At 34.3% G+C, this 13926-nt stretch overlaps 1 protein-coding gene across 4 annotated transcripts; it reads right to left on the bottom strand.

Annotated features, from left to right (window-relative positions):
* Nucleotides 1-5665: 5665 nt before the first annotated feature.
* CICDH (cytosolic NADP+-dependent isocitrate dehydrogenase) lies at nucleotides 5666-10299 on the bottom strand. 4 transcript variants are annotated; one of them, XR_002527986.2, is made up of 17 exons: nucleotides 10073-10299; nucleotides 9190-9233; nucleotides 8972-9081; nucleotides 8583-8620; nucleotides 8402-8479; nucleotides 8267-8320; nucleotides 8094-8195; nucleotides 7849-7940; nucleotides 7642-7745; nucleotides 7471-7539; nucleotides 7255-7370; nucleotides 7123-7157; nucleotides 6857-6999; nucleotides 6647-6769; nucleotides 6432-6524; nucleotides 6010-6084; nucleotides 5666-5911 (listed from the first exon to the last, which is right to left on the bottom strand). XR_002527986.2 is itself a non-coding variant. In XM_021968158.2 (16 exons), the coding sequence occupies exons 1-15, from the start codon at nucleotides 10119-10121 to the stop codon at nucleotides 6446-6448; spliced, it is 1236 nt and encodes a 411-aa protein (XP_021823850.1). In that variant the 5' UTR covers nucleotides 10122-10299; the 3' UTR covers nucleotides 5666-6084; nucleotides 6432-6445. The 4 variants fall into 4 exon arrangements, 2 of the variants coding, with proteins under 2 accessions (XP_021823850.1, XP_021823849.1); XR_002527985.2 differs by having other exon boundaries at nucleotides 6436-6524; XM_021968158.2 differs by having other exon boundaries at nucleotides 5666-6084.
* Between the last annotated feature and the right edge of the window lie 3627 nt (nucleotides 10300-13926).

The raw sequence follows: 13926 nt of genomic DNA, 5'->3' as shown, positions 1-13926 counted from the left end.
CTCTTGCTACTATACACGTAAATCTTTATTTGAAATTGTTGTTTTGGTTGGCAAAGAGATTGCAAAATCACCATCTTGCATTTTTGTTACAACAAGTAAGAAGTAATCTTAGCTTCTCACATTCGTTCAGTGAAAAATAATAAAATAAGTACGCGTTTTATTCGTCAAAATTTTGGCAAATTACAACTGAAAAGTTCGTCCACTATATAATATTTTTATTCAATTATAAGTGAAAATTACGTGTATAATAAGTGAATTTTGTGTGTATTATTGAAATTTTTGTAAAAAAACATGTGTATCAAACATGAAAAATACATACATACGTGTACAATACGAGTATTGTACGTTCCTTTTTTAAAAAATGTGTATTTTACCAAGTGTTTAAGACATGTACATCAAACGGATGTATTATTGAACAATACTTACTTATGTGTATAATACGAGTATTAAAGGTGAAAATGCTAAATTCTTTATACGGGTAATAACTCTGGAAAAGTTAAAAATTAAAAGGGGACGTTAGAGACTCGCATAATTCTCTAATAGTAATGGATTATGCTCTAAACTACTATTATCGGAAAACGAAAATCAAGGAAAAAAAAAGATCCTAGTGTATATATATATATATATATAAATTGTATAGACGTCCGACTATACTATTTTAAAACTAAATAAATAAATAAAATGGATATACCCATGCGGCTCTACTATTTTATAAATAAATAAATAAGCCAAGTATAGCCGCGCAACTATACTATTTTATCATAGAAGTGTAGGTGAGATTGGTCCCGACGTCATCCACATTATGGCCTTGTGGACTCAACTGCCATTCAATGGAACTCGTGGTTGAAAGTAACACTATCATTAGAACTCAACCTACCTACCTCCTCCAATGTACTCTCTAAACCACCCCTTTAAATAAAATTTAGGAAGTGAAAAAACCCACCTCCAACTATGCTCCAACTCCTAAAATAAGGAGACCTCTAGGAGCTCCTAAATTTGAGAAGAGAGAGAGGACTCCTAGTGGCTCCCTATAATTAAATGCTGCTTTACTTTAATGTTATTTTAAGTATTTATTTCATGCCAACTATTTTTTATTATTATCTTATATAAAGAGGGAACATTTATGCTAAACTTAAAAAAGAAATAAATCATTTATGATTCCATATGAAGCATTGTTGGAGTTGAAATTTTATAAAAAGCTCATAAAATAGCTTTCTAGTGTCTTTAGCTAAATTTTAACTAAAAATTAAGGAGCATGATTGTAGATGCTAAGAAACTCTCTATCAAACATAATCTGAAAATGACTAGAGCCTCCCAATAAATATCGTCATAGAAATGTAGGTCACGTTGATCACCGTGCGAGAATAAGAGCATCTCTATCAGAGGATGTAAATGATGACGTGAATAACAATTACACATCCAGACACCTAAAATTAAACTCGAATGCTCCGAAATGTAATGTCAAACCTACATCTCATCAGTGAAACACTAATTTTACATATTTTTTAAAAGAAATTTAAAAAATAACATAAACACTTCTCCCGACGAAATTTCGTCGGCATAGATCTATACCGGCAAATAGTTGTCGGATTAGGTTTCTCCCGACAAAATAACCTATGCCGACGAAATTTTGTCGGGAGAGGTCTAATAGACTTGTCCCGACAAAATTTCGTCGGGAGAGGTCTTTTAAACAAAATTAAATATAAAATTAGGATGTCTAGGTTAATTAATTTTTCAAAATTTTATTTTTAGAAATTAAATAACAGATTTGACTAATTTAATTAGTTAAATTAGTAATTATATTTTCATTATTATTTATTTAATTAGTATTAAATATTTTAATTAATTTCATGAATTATATTACTTAATAAATAGTAATTCAATTTTTCTTTTTCTTTTTTTCCTTTAATATTCACTAAGTAAATAATAACTAAAACATAATTACTAATCAAAGTAATTAAAAAGGAGAAATACATATTGTGCTACTTAAAGGGTTCGTAAAATAGTATAGCCGTGCGGCTATACTTTTTTCAAAAAAGTTTATAAAACTGCGTATAGCCGTGCGGCTGTACTATTTTATATATAAAAAAAGAGGACCCCAATCATTAGGCGCCACATGTCAATACAATTCTACCTTTTTCTAAAAATTAAAAACACAGACTATAGCCGGCCGGCTGTACTAATTTATTTATTTATTTTTTTTTAAGGACACTCCAGCGATTGGACGCCACGTGTCACTATATTATTTTTGGAAAAAAAAAATCGTAATATTGCCGCACGGCTATACTATTCTAAAAGGTCTATATATAAATTAAAAAAGGAAAAGAGGACCCTTCAAGTTTCATTAGCTTGTACTTTATAGATATTAATTTGCTAGTTTCAACATATCCAAAGTAGATATTAATAAGTCACTATATAATATTTTAGTATAATTTTTATAACATATATTATTCGTATTTAATAATATGTGAGAATTATTTGTATAATACGAGAACTTTGTGAGAATTACTAACACATTTGTAAAAAAATATGTGTATTAAGCATTAGAAATACGTATGTGCATGTACAATACGACTATTGTACGTTTGCTTTTTAAAAAATAGTAGACGTGTATAGAATACGAATGTATTATTGAAAAATACGGACATACATATGTATATATATATATATATATATAAGACTATATTTTAAAGACACTAATTTTACATATTTTTTAAAAGAAATTTAAAAAATAACATAAACACTTCTCCCGACGAAATTTCGTCGGCATATGTCTATGCCGGCAAATAGTTATCGGATTAGGTTTCGCCCGACAAAATAACCTATGCCGACGAACTTTTGTCGGGAGAGGTCTAATAGACTTGTCCCGACAAAATTTCGTCGGGAGAGGTCTTTTAAACAAATTAAATATAAAATTAGGATGTCTAGGTTAATTAATTTTTCAAAATTTTATTTTTAGAAATTAAATAACAGATTTGACTGATTTAATTAGTTAAATTAGTAATTATATTTTCATTATTATTTATTTAATTAGTATTAAATATTTTAATTAATTTCATGAACTATATTACTTAATAAATAGTAATTCAATTTTTCTTTTTCTTTTTTTCCTTTAATATTCACTAAGTAAATAATAACTAAAACATAATTACTAATCAAAGTAATTAAAAAGGAGAAATACATATTATGCTACTTAAAGGGTTCGTAAAATAGTATAGCCGTGCGGCTATACCTTTTTCAAAAACATTTATAAAACTGCGTATAGCCGTGCGGCTGTACTATTTTATATATAAAAAAAGAGGACTCCAATCATTAGGCGCCACGTGTAAATACAATTCTACCTTTTTCTAAAAATTAAAAACACAGACTATAGCCGGCCGGCTGTACTAATTTATTTATTTATTTATTTTAAAGGACCCTCCAGCGATTGGACGCCACGTGTCACTATATTATTTTTGGAAAAAAAAAATCGTAATATTGCCGCACGGCTATACTATTCTAAAAGGTCTATCTATACTATTTAATATATAAATTAAAAAAGGAAAAGAGGACCCTTCAAGTTTCATTAGCTTGTACTTTATAGATATTAATTTGCTAGTTTCAACATATCCAAAGTAGATATTAATAAGTCACTATATAATATTTTAGTATAATTTTTATAACATATATTATTCGTATTTAATAATATGTGAGAATTATTTGTATAATACGTGAACTTTGTGAGAATTACTAACACATTTGTAAAAAAATATGTGTATTAAGCATTAGAAATACGTATGTGCATGTACAATACGACTATTGTACGTTTGCTTTTTAAAAAATAGTAGACGTGTATAGAATACGAATGTATTATTGAAAAATACGGACATACATATGTATATATATATATATAAGACTACATTTTAAAGACACTAATTTTACATATTTTTTAAAAGAAATTTAAAAAATAACATAAACACTTCTCCCGACGAAATTTCGTCAGCATAGGTCTATGCCGGCAAATAGTTGTCGGATTAGGTTTCTCCCGTCAAAATAACCTATGCCGACCAAATTTTGTCGGGAGAGGTCTAATAGACTTGTCCCGACAAAAGTTCGTCGGGAGAGGTCTTTTAAACAAAATTAAATATAAAATTAGGATGTCTAGGTTAATTAATTTTTCAAAATTTTATTTTTAGAAATTAAATAACAGATTTGACTGATTTAATTAGTTAAATTAGTAATTATATTTTCATTATTATTTATTTAATTAGTATTAAATATTTTAATTAATTTCATGAATTATATTACTTAATAAATAGTAATTCAATTTTTCTTTTTCTTTTTTTCCTTTAATATTCACTAAGTAAATAATAACTAAAACATAATTACTAATCAAAGTAATTAAAAAGGAGAAATACATATTATGCTACTTTAAGGGTTCGTAAAATAGTATAGCCGTGCGGCTATACTGTTTTCAAAAAAATTTATAAAACTGCGTATAGCCGTGCGGCTGTACTATTTTATATATAAAAAAAGAGGACCCCAATCATTAGGCGCCACGTGTCAATACAATTCTACCTTTTTCTAAAAATTAAAAACACAGACTATAGCCGGCCGACTGTACTAATTTATTTATTTATTTATTTTAAAGGACCCTCCAGCGATTGGACGCCACGTGTCACTATATTATTTTTGGAAAAAAAAAATCGTAATATTGCCGCACGGCTATACTATTCTAAAAGGTCTATCTATACTATTTAATATATAAATTAAAAAAGGAAAAGAGGACCCTCCAAGTTTCATTAGCTTGTACTTTATAGATATTAATTTGCTAGTTTCAACATATCCAAAGTAGATATTAATAAGTCACTATATAATATTTTAGTATAATTTTTATAACATATATTATTCGTATTTAATAATATGTGAGAATTATTTGTATAATACGTGAACTTTGTGAGAATTACTAACACATTTGTAAAAAAATATGTGTATTAAGCATTAGAAATACGTATGTGCATGTACAATACGACTATTGTACGTTTGCTTTTTAAAAAATAGTAGATGTGTATAGAATACGAATGTATTATTGAAAAATACGGACATACATATGTATATATATTCTCTTATCCGGATGTCCGCACGTTATTATCGTGCGGATCCTATTGTAAACAGGCAGGAAAACAGAGAGGGGTAGTACAAAATACACTGCGTCCGCACGATAATAACGTCCGGATGTCCGCATAAGAGAATTTCTATATATATATATATATATATATATAAAAGTTCTACATTTCCATTTATGCTTACATCTCCAAACGGCGGGTTCTGCATGGAGAAAATAGGGAGAGAGTTTGTGCTGTGCACTTAAAATCAACATTTTACTCCTGTTGAAAGATCTTATACCTAATGTCTACGGTGGTAGCCGTAGGGCATGGAGATCGACAGGCTTAACCATTCGATGTCCTTTTCTGGATATGGATTTACCAATGACTGTTCAAATCTGTTTACCAGGAAATCAGACTCACAACCTCTGTTGGTTTTAGTAATTCCGAGTCTAAAATTTGGTTATTCAAAATTTGGGTTTTAACAAAGCCCGTAGCAGGCAATTTTTGCAGCAGGAAACTAAAAATTTCAATTGGAATCGCATAGCTTTCCTATCTCTGCTGCAATGGGAATCGAAATCTGACTAATGAAAAATATCAGAAATGTATTGCATGGTTCTAAATTTCAAATGAACTTCAGACCATAAGTCTGTTCTTGAAATAGCCAAGAAAATATCAGAACAATTACACACTTGGGCTACAAACCACAGAGGTGTGATTTTCAAATGTCATTTTCACAAACAGAGCTTCTAAAACTTGATTTCTTGCTGGAAATCACGATAATTGGCTTAGCGATGAAAAAGGTCAAACTTGCTTACGGAAGCAAACTGATGAAGAAAGAACATTCAAATCAGTAAGAGTCGAGCAATCAAATTGTGCACAAGAAACTAATACACTAAAAACAGATAGAGTCAACATCTCTAACCACCAGAGGGAAAAGATTCCGCCTTCCATTATTTCTTTCGAGAGTACAAAAGGACAAGTCCACAGTTGTCTAGCCCTGAAACAAAACCCAGCACTCATTAACTTAAAAAGAAATGCATAAATGCAAGTATCAAATGAGAAAGATATTTCTAAAAATGAAGAAAAGAAGGAGAGGGTAAGACAGTTTCTACAGAAGACATGAAAATCACAAGGAAATAAGAGCAGCTAACAATATCCAAATGGCAATTCATATTTCACATCAAATTCAGACCATGTGTATTAAAAGTTTCCACCTAGACAGGTTTTAGCTAACACTATTTTACATAAGCATAAGATAAATTTTCTAAACAGCAGAAAAAATAAAGCATAAAACGGCAAGGAAGTAACATCCAATGCATAGAGTCAAGTCTGCAAACCCCTCACGTACAACTATTCTTTCAAGAAAGCCTTGCTCTGAGTTCCTCTGCCACAGCATCAATGAACTCTTCTGTATTCAAATAGTGGTTCCTAGCAAGCCTGCAGCATACATAAGCATGTTATAAATGAAATCACTGCTCATATAGAGACACAAAAAAACATAACCCACACACCAGCAGAGACATACATTATGAAGATATAATAATTTTTTTGATACTTACTTAGGTCCATGAATAATGAGTGCAAGATCCTTGGTCATTTTCCCAGATTCCACAGTTCCAATGCAAGCTTCTTCCAGTTTCTGAGTGAAATCCAAAAGCTTCGCATTGTCATCCAACTTTGCCCTGTCAAGAGGACACATTTAATAATTTTAACAATGAACCTTATATCCAAAAGGAGCACTAACTTGGAAAGTAAACTTTATAACATACCTGTGTGCAAGCCCTCTTGTCCAAGCAAAGATAGAAGCTATGCTGTTTGTACTGGTTTCACCTCCTTTCTGGTGAACCCTGTAATGCCGAGTAACTGTACCGTGGGCAGCTTCTGCTTCTATAGTCTTTCCATCTGGGCACACCTGTAACCAAGAAATACCCTAGTAAGTGAAGTACAAGGATTCACATGACAAAAAGAATGTCTTGACAGAGGGCGGGAGAGGGGATGGGGGAGAGAGTATACGCATGAAACAGTTATAACATACCAGTACTGATGTCATCAATCCAAGAGAGCCAAACCCTACAATGGAACCATAAGTTAAAAATTGCATTCCTCTGCATGCGAAATCTTTGATGATAGACAAAACAAAAGTTAGCTGACAGTCTGCTATACAAACCTTGAGCTAAGAAATCACTCTGCACATCTCCATCATAATTCTTGCATGCCCAAACATACCCACCATCACTTTTAAGTGCATAAGCCACCATATCATCAATGAGACGGTGCTCGTACCTTCCAATCGAATAAAATATAGTCAATAACACAATTTAACCCGAAGATCCACAATGTTAAATAAAAATTAAATAAAATCATCAGGCTCTTCAGTCCTTACCATATGCCAGCAGCCTCATACTGTGACTTCCACTTGGCTTCATAAACTTCTTGAAATATGTCCTTGAATCTTATCTCATTAACAAACAAAAATATAGATAGGTCAGAGAATGATAAGTCAAAATGTTAAAGGTTAAATACTTAAAAACAGCGTAATTTAGAATCTGCATACCTTCCATCATACTTCTTAAGAATAGTGTTCTTTGTGCTAAGATAAAGAGGCCACTTTTTCTCATAAGCAGTGGTCATGGAAGCCTCTGCAAAAGCACGGATGGACTGCATGCCGAAGAAACACAAACAACAAAAGGAACAAACAGAGTGACTCACAGATATCAAGAGATTCTTTCAACGGAAACACGAAAGGATTAGCAAACCAAACCTCATCGGTGTTGTACATGGCCAATGCTACTCCCCCCTCACCTGTGAAGTTGTACACCTCTAGTTCTGTTTTCTCATCCTTTCCTTCTGGCACTGCAAGCATTTATCAAGTAATAAGACAAGAAACTAAAGGAATGTAAAAACTTTTTTTTTTTTTTTTTTATCAAGACATACTTTGAATAGATAATCCTAACTAGATTAAATTTGATGTATACAAATCTCCTAGTCTCAAGTAAAGATATATACCAAACACCAATTTCAGTTTCCCAGGTCCTTTAATGACAGCATCAGTTGCTCGATACTGATCACCGAAAGCATGTCTTCCAATGCATATTGGCTTTGTCCAGCCTGGAAACAGCAACAATCAACATGGTTCTGCTCCAACAAAAATATAGAGCCACAATATGAAATTATCATACCTGGGATAAGGCGAGGGATATTTTTGCAAAGAATTGGTTCTCTGAAAACAGTACCTGTAGAAAAGCCAGCAGCCATTGTAATTTAGCCAGAAAATTGTTCAAAAGATGAAAATGGATAGTTGCCAGTTCACTAACCATTCAAAATATTCCTAATAGTGCCATTGGGACTCCTCCACATACTCTTCAAGTTAAACTCCTTAACACGACCTTCATCTGTTAATTACAACCACAATAATATGGAATTCGTCCATTTCTCAGTGCTGACTGAAAATATTAACATGGCAACAAAAGTGTTGAATTCTTCAGTAGTGTATACCTGGAGTGATAGTTGCACATTTGATTGCTACATTGTACCTAAAATACCAAGTGTTAGAGATGCAAAATTAATACCATAATAATACGTGAAAATAAAAAACATACTTTAGGCTCTCTTTTTTCTTCTTTTTTTCCCACTGGTACACAAACATATGATGTGAATTGAATGCACTCGGGAACTGAATTCTCTCACCCTCCACCCTGTCTTTATAAGGTGCAGGAAGGAGGTTCCATAAGGCCAAAAGGGTGGCATAAACCAACTTTCGGTACTGCCTAATCACCATCCTAACTCACTAATCACTAACCCACACTACATTAGAGATAGAAATGTTGACTTCAGAGATAAATATTCATTTGTAGAACTTTAAGTAGAGATGAAATAAAACGTACTTAAGAGTAGCCTCTGCACTTTCAACAGTAACTTTATCATCAGTGTCATCGCGATGAGGAAGACCAAGGTCAAAGTACTTGATGTCCAATTCCAAAAAGGGTAAAATAAGCTGCAGATACAAGTAATAAGCATATAAGCAACCAACATCTTGATCAGAAAAAGTATATATTGAGAAAAACTAGTATTGATGGAGCCCTTAAGAGTATGATGTAGTCACCTTATCCTTTATGGATTTCCAGAAAATTCGAGTCATTTCATCTCCTGTACCAAAAGACATATTGTATGAGAAAGGGGAAGGCGAAATATCATCAACCCATGTACACATGGTATGTGATTTGTAACATATTATCTTCATAAAATTTTGAATGAATAACCAACATTGACATATTTTAGGACATTGGGAAAATAAATATGAGACGCAACCAATCTAGTGTTATGCACATGTTATCAATAAATTAGGAATATTCAACACATAAATTCAGGAAAACACTTGAATCGCATTTCATTTCATTCATTCAAGTTCAACAACAGTTTTAGAGGCTCAAACAAAGGCTCCGCATAGGGAAAGATAGAGATTCACTAGTCCCCGGAAATTCCAATTACAATGTCGTTTTATTTATAAAATCCACAATATCAAAACTTCATCAAACAAATCCTCTCTAAATAGATCTAATTATTTTGTACAGATCTTCAATAACAAGTTAAAGGGTCGTCATCATGATCTCAGATAGCCGAATTAGTAGTTTTACAATTATCTTTTTGGGGGAAAAGATTCAGGTACTGTAAAAGATCATTACAGGTTTAGGGGTTTTCTTTTAATAAACTTTTTACTGAATAAATCATGGTAAAAAGGAAGATGAAAAATAAAAGCCACCACCTTTTCAGAGGACAAAAGCAAACAAACATTTTGGAGGCGGCAAAAATGAAGCTTAGCAATCATCGAACAGAACTATGAGATTGCTCATAGAAGACTAACGAATCAGAAGCAATCAGTACAGTTAGATGGGCAGATAGGCACGGAAATGGATCGGTAAAATGATCAATTAGTGCAGATAGGCCATGGAAACAATCGGATCGTAGCAAATAGATGAAAATCTCACCGTCCATCTCCACGATGGGGTTGGCCACCTTGATCTTCTGGAAAGCCATTGTTTTCTCCTTGGGACGATGGGTTGGATAGGTAGATAGGAGGGTAGATAGGAATGGAATGGAATGGGATCTGCGACTGTTTTTAAAGGCAGAGAGTGGCTGAGTGGTTTTGAGTCTCTTTGACTGTGAGAGGCACACACTTCACAAAGAACACGGCACTCTCCCACCACAATCGATATGCTCTTTTATTTATTTATAAAACTTAGGAAATGCTCCTGTCCGATCCACCTACCAGCTTTTCGCATACTCAACAATTTAATTGGAAAATTTTAAATTTGATAACAATGCTAAATGAATGTATTTCAAATAACTCGATGGAGAACATATATAATCGATTTGTTTTCTTTTTCTTTTTTCTTATTTAAATCTTCGCTTAGATGGATTGTAATAGTCTATGCGAACAATTTTAGTTTATACTATCATTTTATAATGTTATTTATATCCATAGATTTGGACCCCTTTATTTGCATGAAGTTTAAGTTTTGTTTGAAGTACAAAATCCGAATCACATGGACATTAATTGTTAAATAAAATGAGATTGTTCAAAACTATAATTTGAGTAATGGTATGTGACACAAGAGAGTATGAGATAAGTAATCTTTGAATATTTAACTATAACATATATGAGAATTTTTATTGACATTCCTTATGACTTTACCTCGGCTTTGTTGAATGTTACTAATCATACTTCCCATCCTAGTGATCAAACTAATCTTATAAGTGTTGGAAATTGGCTCAAATGTAGAAGAATTTTGGAATTACCCATGTGAGTCAAAGTTAGTTGCCCATGTGAGTAAATGTTGGCTTACTATGAGGTCAAAAGGGGTGGATTGTTTGGTAGCCATCCATTGGTAAGTTTGGTAGCCAACAAATGAATAGTTGAAGCTTGCATTCACACTCTTGCATCTTTGGCTATAAATTGGAAGCAAATGGTTCCATTTGAAGTATCCCACCAAGTGTTGAGTAGAAGAGGAAAATAGCAAAGAAGGCATCTTGCCAAAGAGAGAAACATTTCTCTCTAGTTGTTCTTTGCTTTGTATCATTGTTTTCTCTTCAATTGTTGTGAGAGTGAGACTTGGGTGTATTTGGGGCTTTGGGTTTTCTTGAGTGATAAACACTTTGTATACTCTCTTTGAATATAGTGAATTACTCCGTCGTCTCCAAACTGGATGTAGGCATTGCCGAACCAGTATAAATCTTGGTGTTCTTGTTGGTGTTGTTTTGTGTTCCATTTATCTCCTGCTAGTTGTTGTTTATTTTTTACTCACAATTGGTTGACGCTTCCGCACAACAAGTGGTATCAGAGCTCCAGTTTTCGACTGGGGTTTCGTAGGAGTGAAAAATTCGTCGAAGCTACAGTTCTGTGAATAGTGTCGGTGCTACAGTTCCGTGAACAGTGAACTGCTATAGTATCTGTGAACAGTATTGTATCTGTGAACAGTGCTGTATTTGTGAACAGTGCCGAGTAGATGGCTGGAGATAAAGACGAACTTGTGAAGGAGAAGGAGTCGACATCGTCTTCGTCGGCACCTACATCCAATAGACATCCTATCGCTACTACAAGGTTAGAGGTTGATAAATTCAATGGCTCTAATAATTTTGGTATGTGGCAATGTGAAGTTATGGATGTGTTGTATCAACAAGAGTTGGATATTGTTTTGGAGGATAAACCCAAAGAAATTGATGATAAGCAGTGGAAGAGACTTAATCTTCATGCTTGTGGCTCTATTCGATCATTCCTTGATAAGGAGTTGAAATACCCGTATATGAAGGAAACTTCTGCTAAGGAGTTATGGACGAAATTGGAGGAGAAGTATATGACCAAGAGCGCAGAAAATCGGCTCTTCTTGAAGAAGCGACTCTTCCGATTTCAATATCGTTCAGGTATTTCTATGCACGAACACCTCAATGATTATAATAAAATACTTGCTGATTTAGCAAACCTTGATGTGAAAATTCCTGACGAGGATAAGGCACTATGTTTGTTAAATTCATTGCCCGATGATTATGATCATTTGACAACTACTTTGTTGTATGGAAAATCCGAGGTGAAACTTGAGGAGGTGTCTGCGGCATTGGTGAATCATGAGTGTCGTAAAAAGGACCAGATGACTCACAATTCACAAACCGAGGCACTAGTTGTAAGGGGTCGAACAGAGGAAAGAAAATCTGGGAAGCGGGGAAAGTTTCCTGCCATAGACGAATGTGCCTTTTGTCGCCAAAAGGGTCATTGGAAGAAAGACTGCCCCAAATTGAAGAACAAAGAGAAGGAGAAAGCGGATTCTGAAGCAAATGTTGCAAAATCTGGAGATGATGATTTCGAGTTTGCTTTGGCTAGTTCATATGCTGATGGTCACTCCGAGGAGTGGATTTTGGATTCAGGTTGCACCTATCATATGTGTCCCATACGGGAATGGTTTTCTAGCTTCGATGAGCTGGATGGTGGAGTTGTTTTGATGGGCAATAATAATGCTTGCAAAACACAAGGGATAGGCAAAATCTGTTTGAAGATGCATGATGGAACAGTCAGAGAATTGAGTGATGTTCGGTATGTACCGGATATGAAGAAGAATCTCATCTCATTGGGAGCTTTGGAATCCAAGGGTCTCAAGATCACCATGAATGGTGGAGTTCTTAACGCTGTGTACGGGGCATTGGTGGTGATGAAAGGTACAAGAAGAAATAACTTGTATTTCTTGCAGGGGAGTACAGTTATTGGTGGAGCAGCTATCACCAAAGCTACTGACGCAGATAGCACAGACACCACGGAGTTATGGCATATGCGTCTTGGGCATGCTGGTGAAAAAGCGTTGCAAGGATTGGTGAAGCAAGGCTTATTGAAGGGTGCAAAGGCATGCAAATTGGAATTTTGTGAACACTATGTGCTTGGTAAGCAAACTAGAGTGAAATTTGATACCGTTATTCACCACACTAATGGCACTCTAGATTATGTTCACACTGATGTTTGGGGACCTTCCAAGAATGCACCTTGGGGAGGTTGCCATTATTTGGTCTCCGTTGTTGATGACTTCTCTAGAAGAGTATGGGTGTACACCATGAAGCGTAAAGATGAAGTCTTGAAGATATTCCTGAAGTGTAAAGAGATGATTACGCAAAGCGATCGAAAGATCAAGACTCTCAGATCAGACAATGGTGGTGAATATAGGTCTGATCCTTTCTTGAAAGGTTGTCAAGATGAGGGTATTGTGAGGCACTTCACGGTTAGGGAGACACTGCAACAAAATGGGGTGGCGGAGCGCATGAACCGTACTTTGCTTGAGAAAGTTCGGTGTATGTTGTCTAATGCTGGATTAGGCAAGGCGTTTTGGGCTGAGGCAATTAGTTATGCAAGCCATCTCATTAATCGGTTGCCGGCTGCTGCGAACGAGGGCAAAACGCCCATGGAGGTATGGTCTGGTAAACCTTGTACTGATTACAAGTATTTACACATATTTGGTTGTTCTGCTTACTACCATGTCAGGGAAAGCAAGTTGGATCCAAGAGCAAAGAAAGCTCTGTTTATGGGCTTTAGCACTGGCATGAAGGGATACCGACTCTGGTGTCCAGATGAGAAGAAATTTGTTGTAAGCAGAGATGTGACTTTTGATGAGACTGCTATGGTTAATCAGAACAAGCATGAAGGTGAAATTGAAGCTACCAAGACCATGAGTAGTTCAAAGCAGGTGGAGTTACTAAAAACTCCAGTTGTTCCAGTAAGGTCTGATGAAGAGGAGGCACCTACCCAAGAGCCTCCACAGCAACAAAATTGGGTGTATGCCAAGAAGATGGAATCCTTGGAAAAGGA

The sequence above is a fragment of the Prunus avium genome, chromosome 3 (genome assembly GCF_965620075.1).
Source record: "Prunus avium chromosome 3, drPruAviu1.hap1.1, whole genome shotgun sequence".
Taxonomy (NCBI): Eukaryota; Viridiplantae; Streptophyta; class Magnoliopsida; order Rosales; family Rosaceae; genus Prunus; species Prunus avium.
The sequence above is the reverse complement of the archived record's forward strand: the minus strand, read 5'-3'. Positions and strand labels throughout refer to the sequence as shown.

Coding starts and splice junctions, on each gene's coding strand:
- CICDH (XM_021968158.2), bottom strand. CDS start 10,121: ATGGCTTTCCAGAAGATCAAGGTGGCCAACCCCATCGTGGAGATGGAC. Junction 8,621..8,971: donor AGTGCAGAGGCTACTCTTAA/GTACGTTTTATT, acceptor TTGGTATTTTAG/GTACAATGTAGCAATCAAAT. Junction 7,941..8,093: donor GAAACTGAAATTGGTGTTTG/GTATATATCTTT, acceptor AAATGCTTGCAG/TGCCAGAAGGAAAGGATGAG.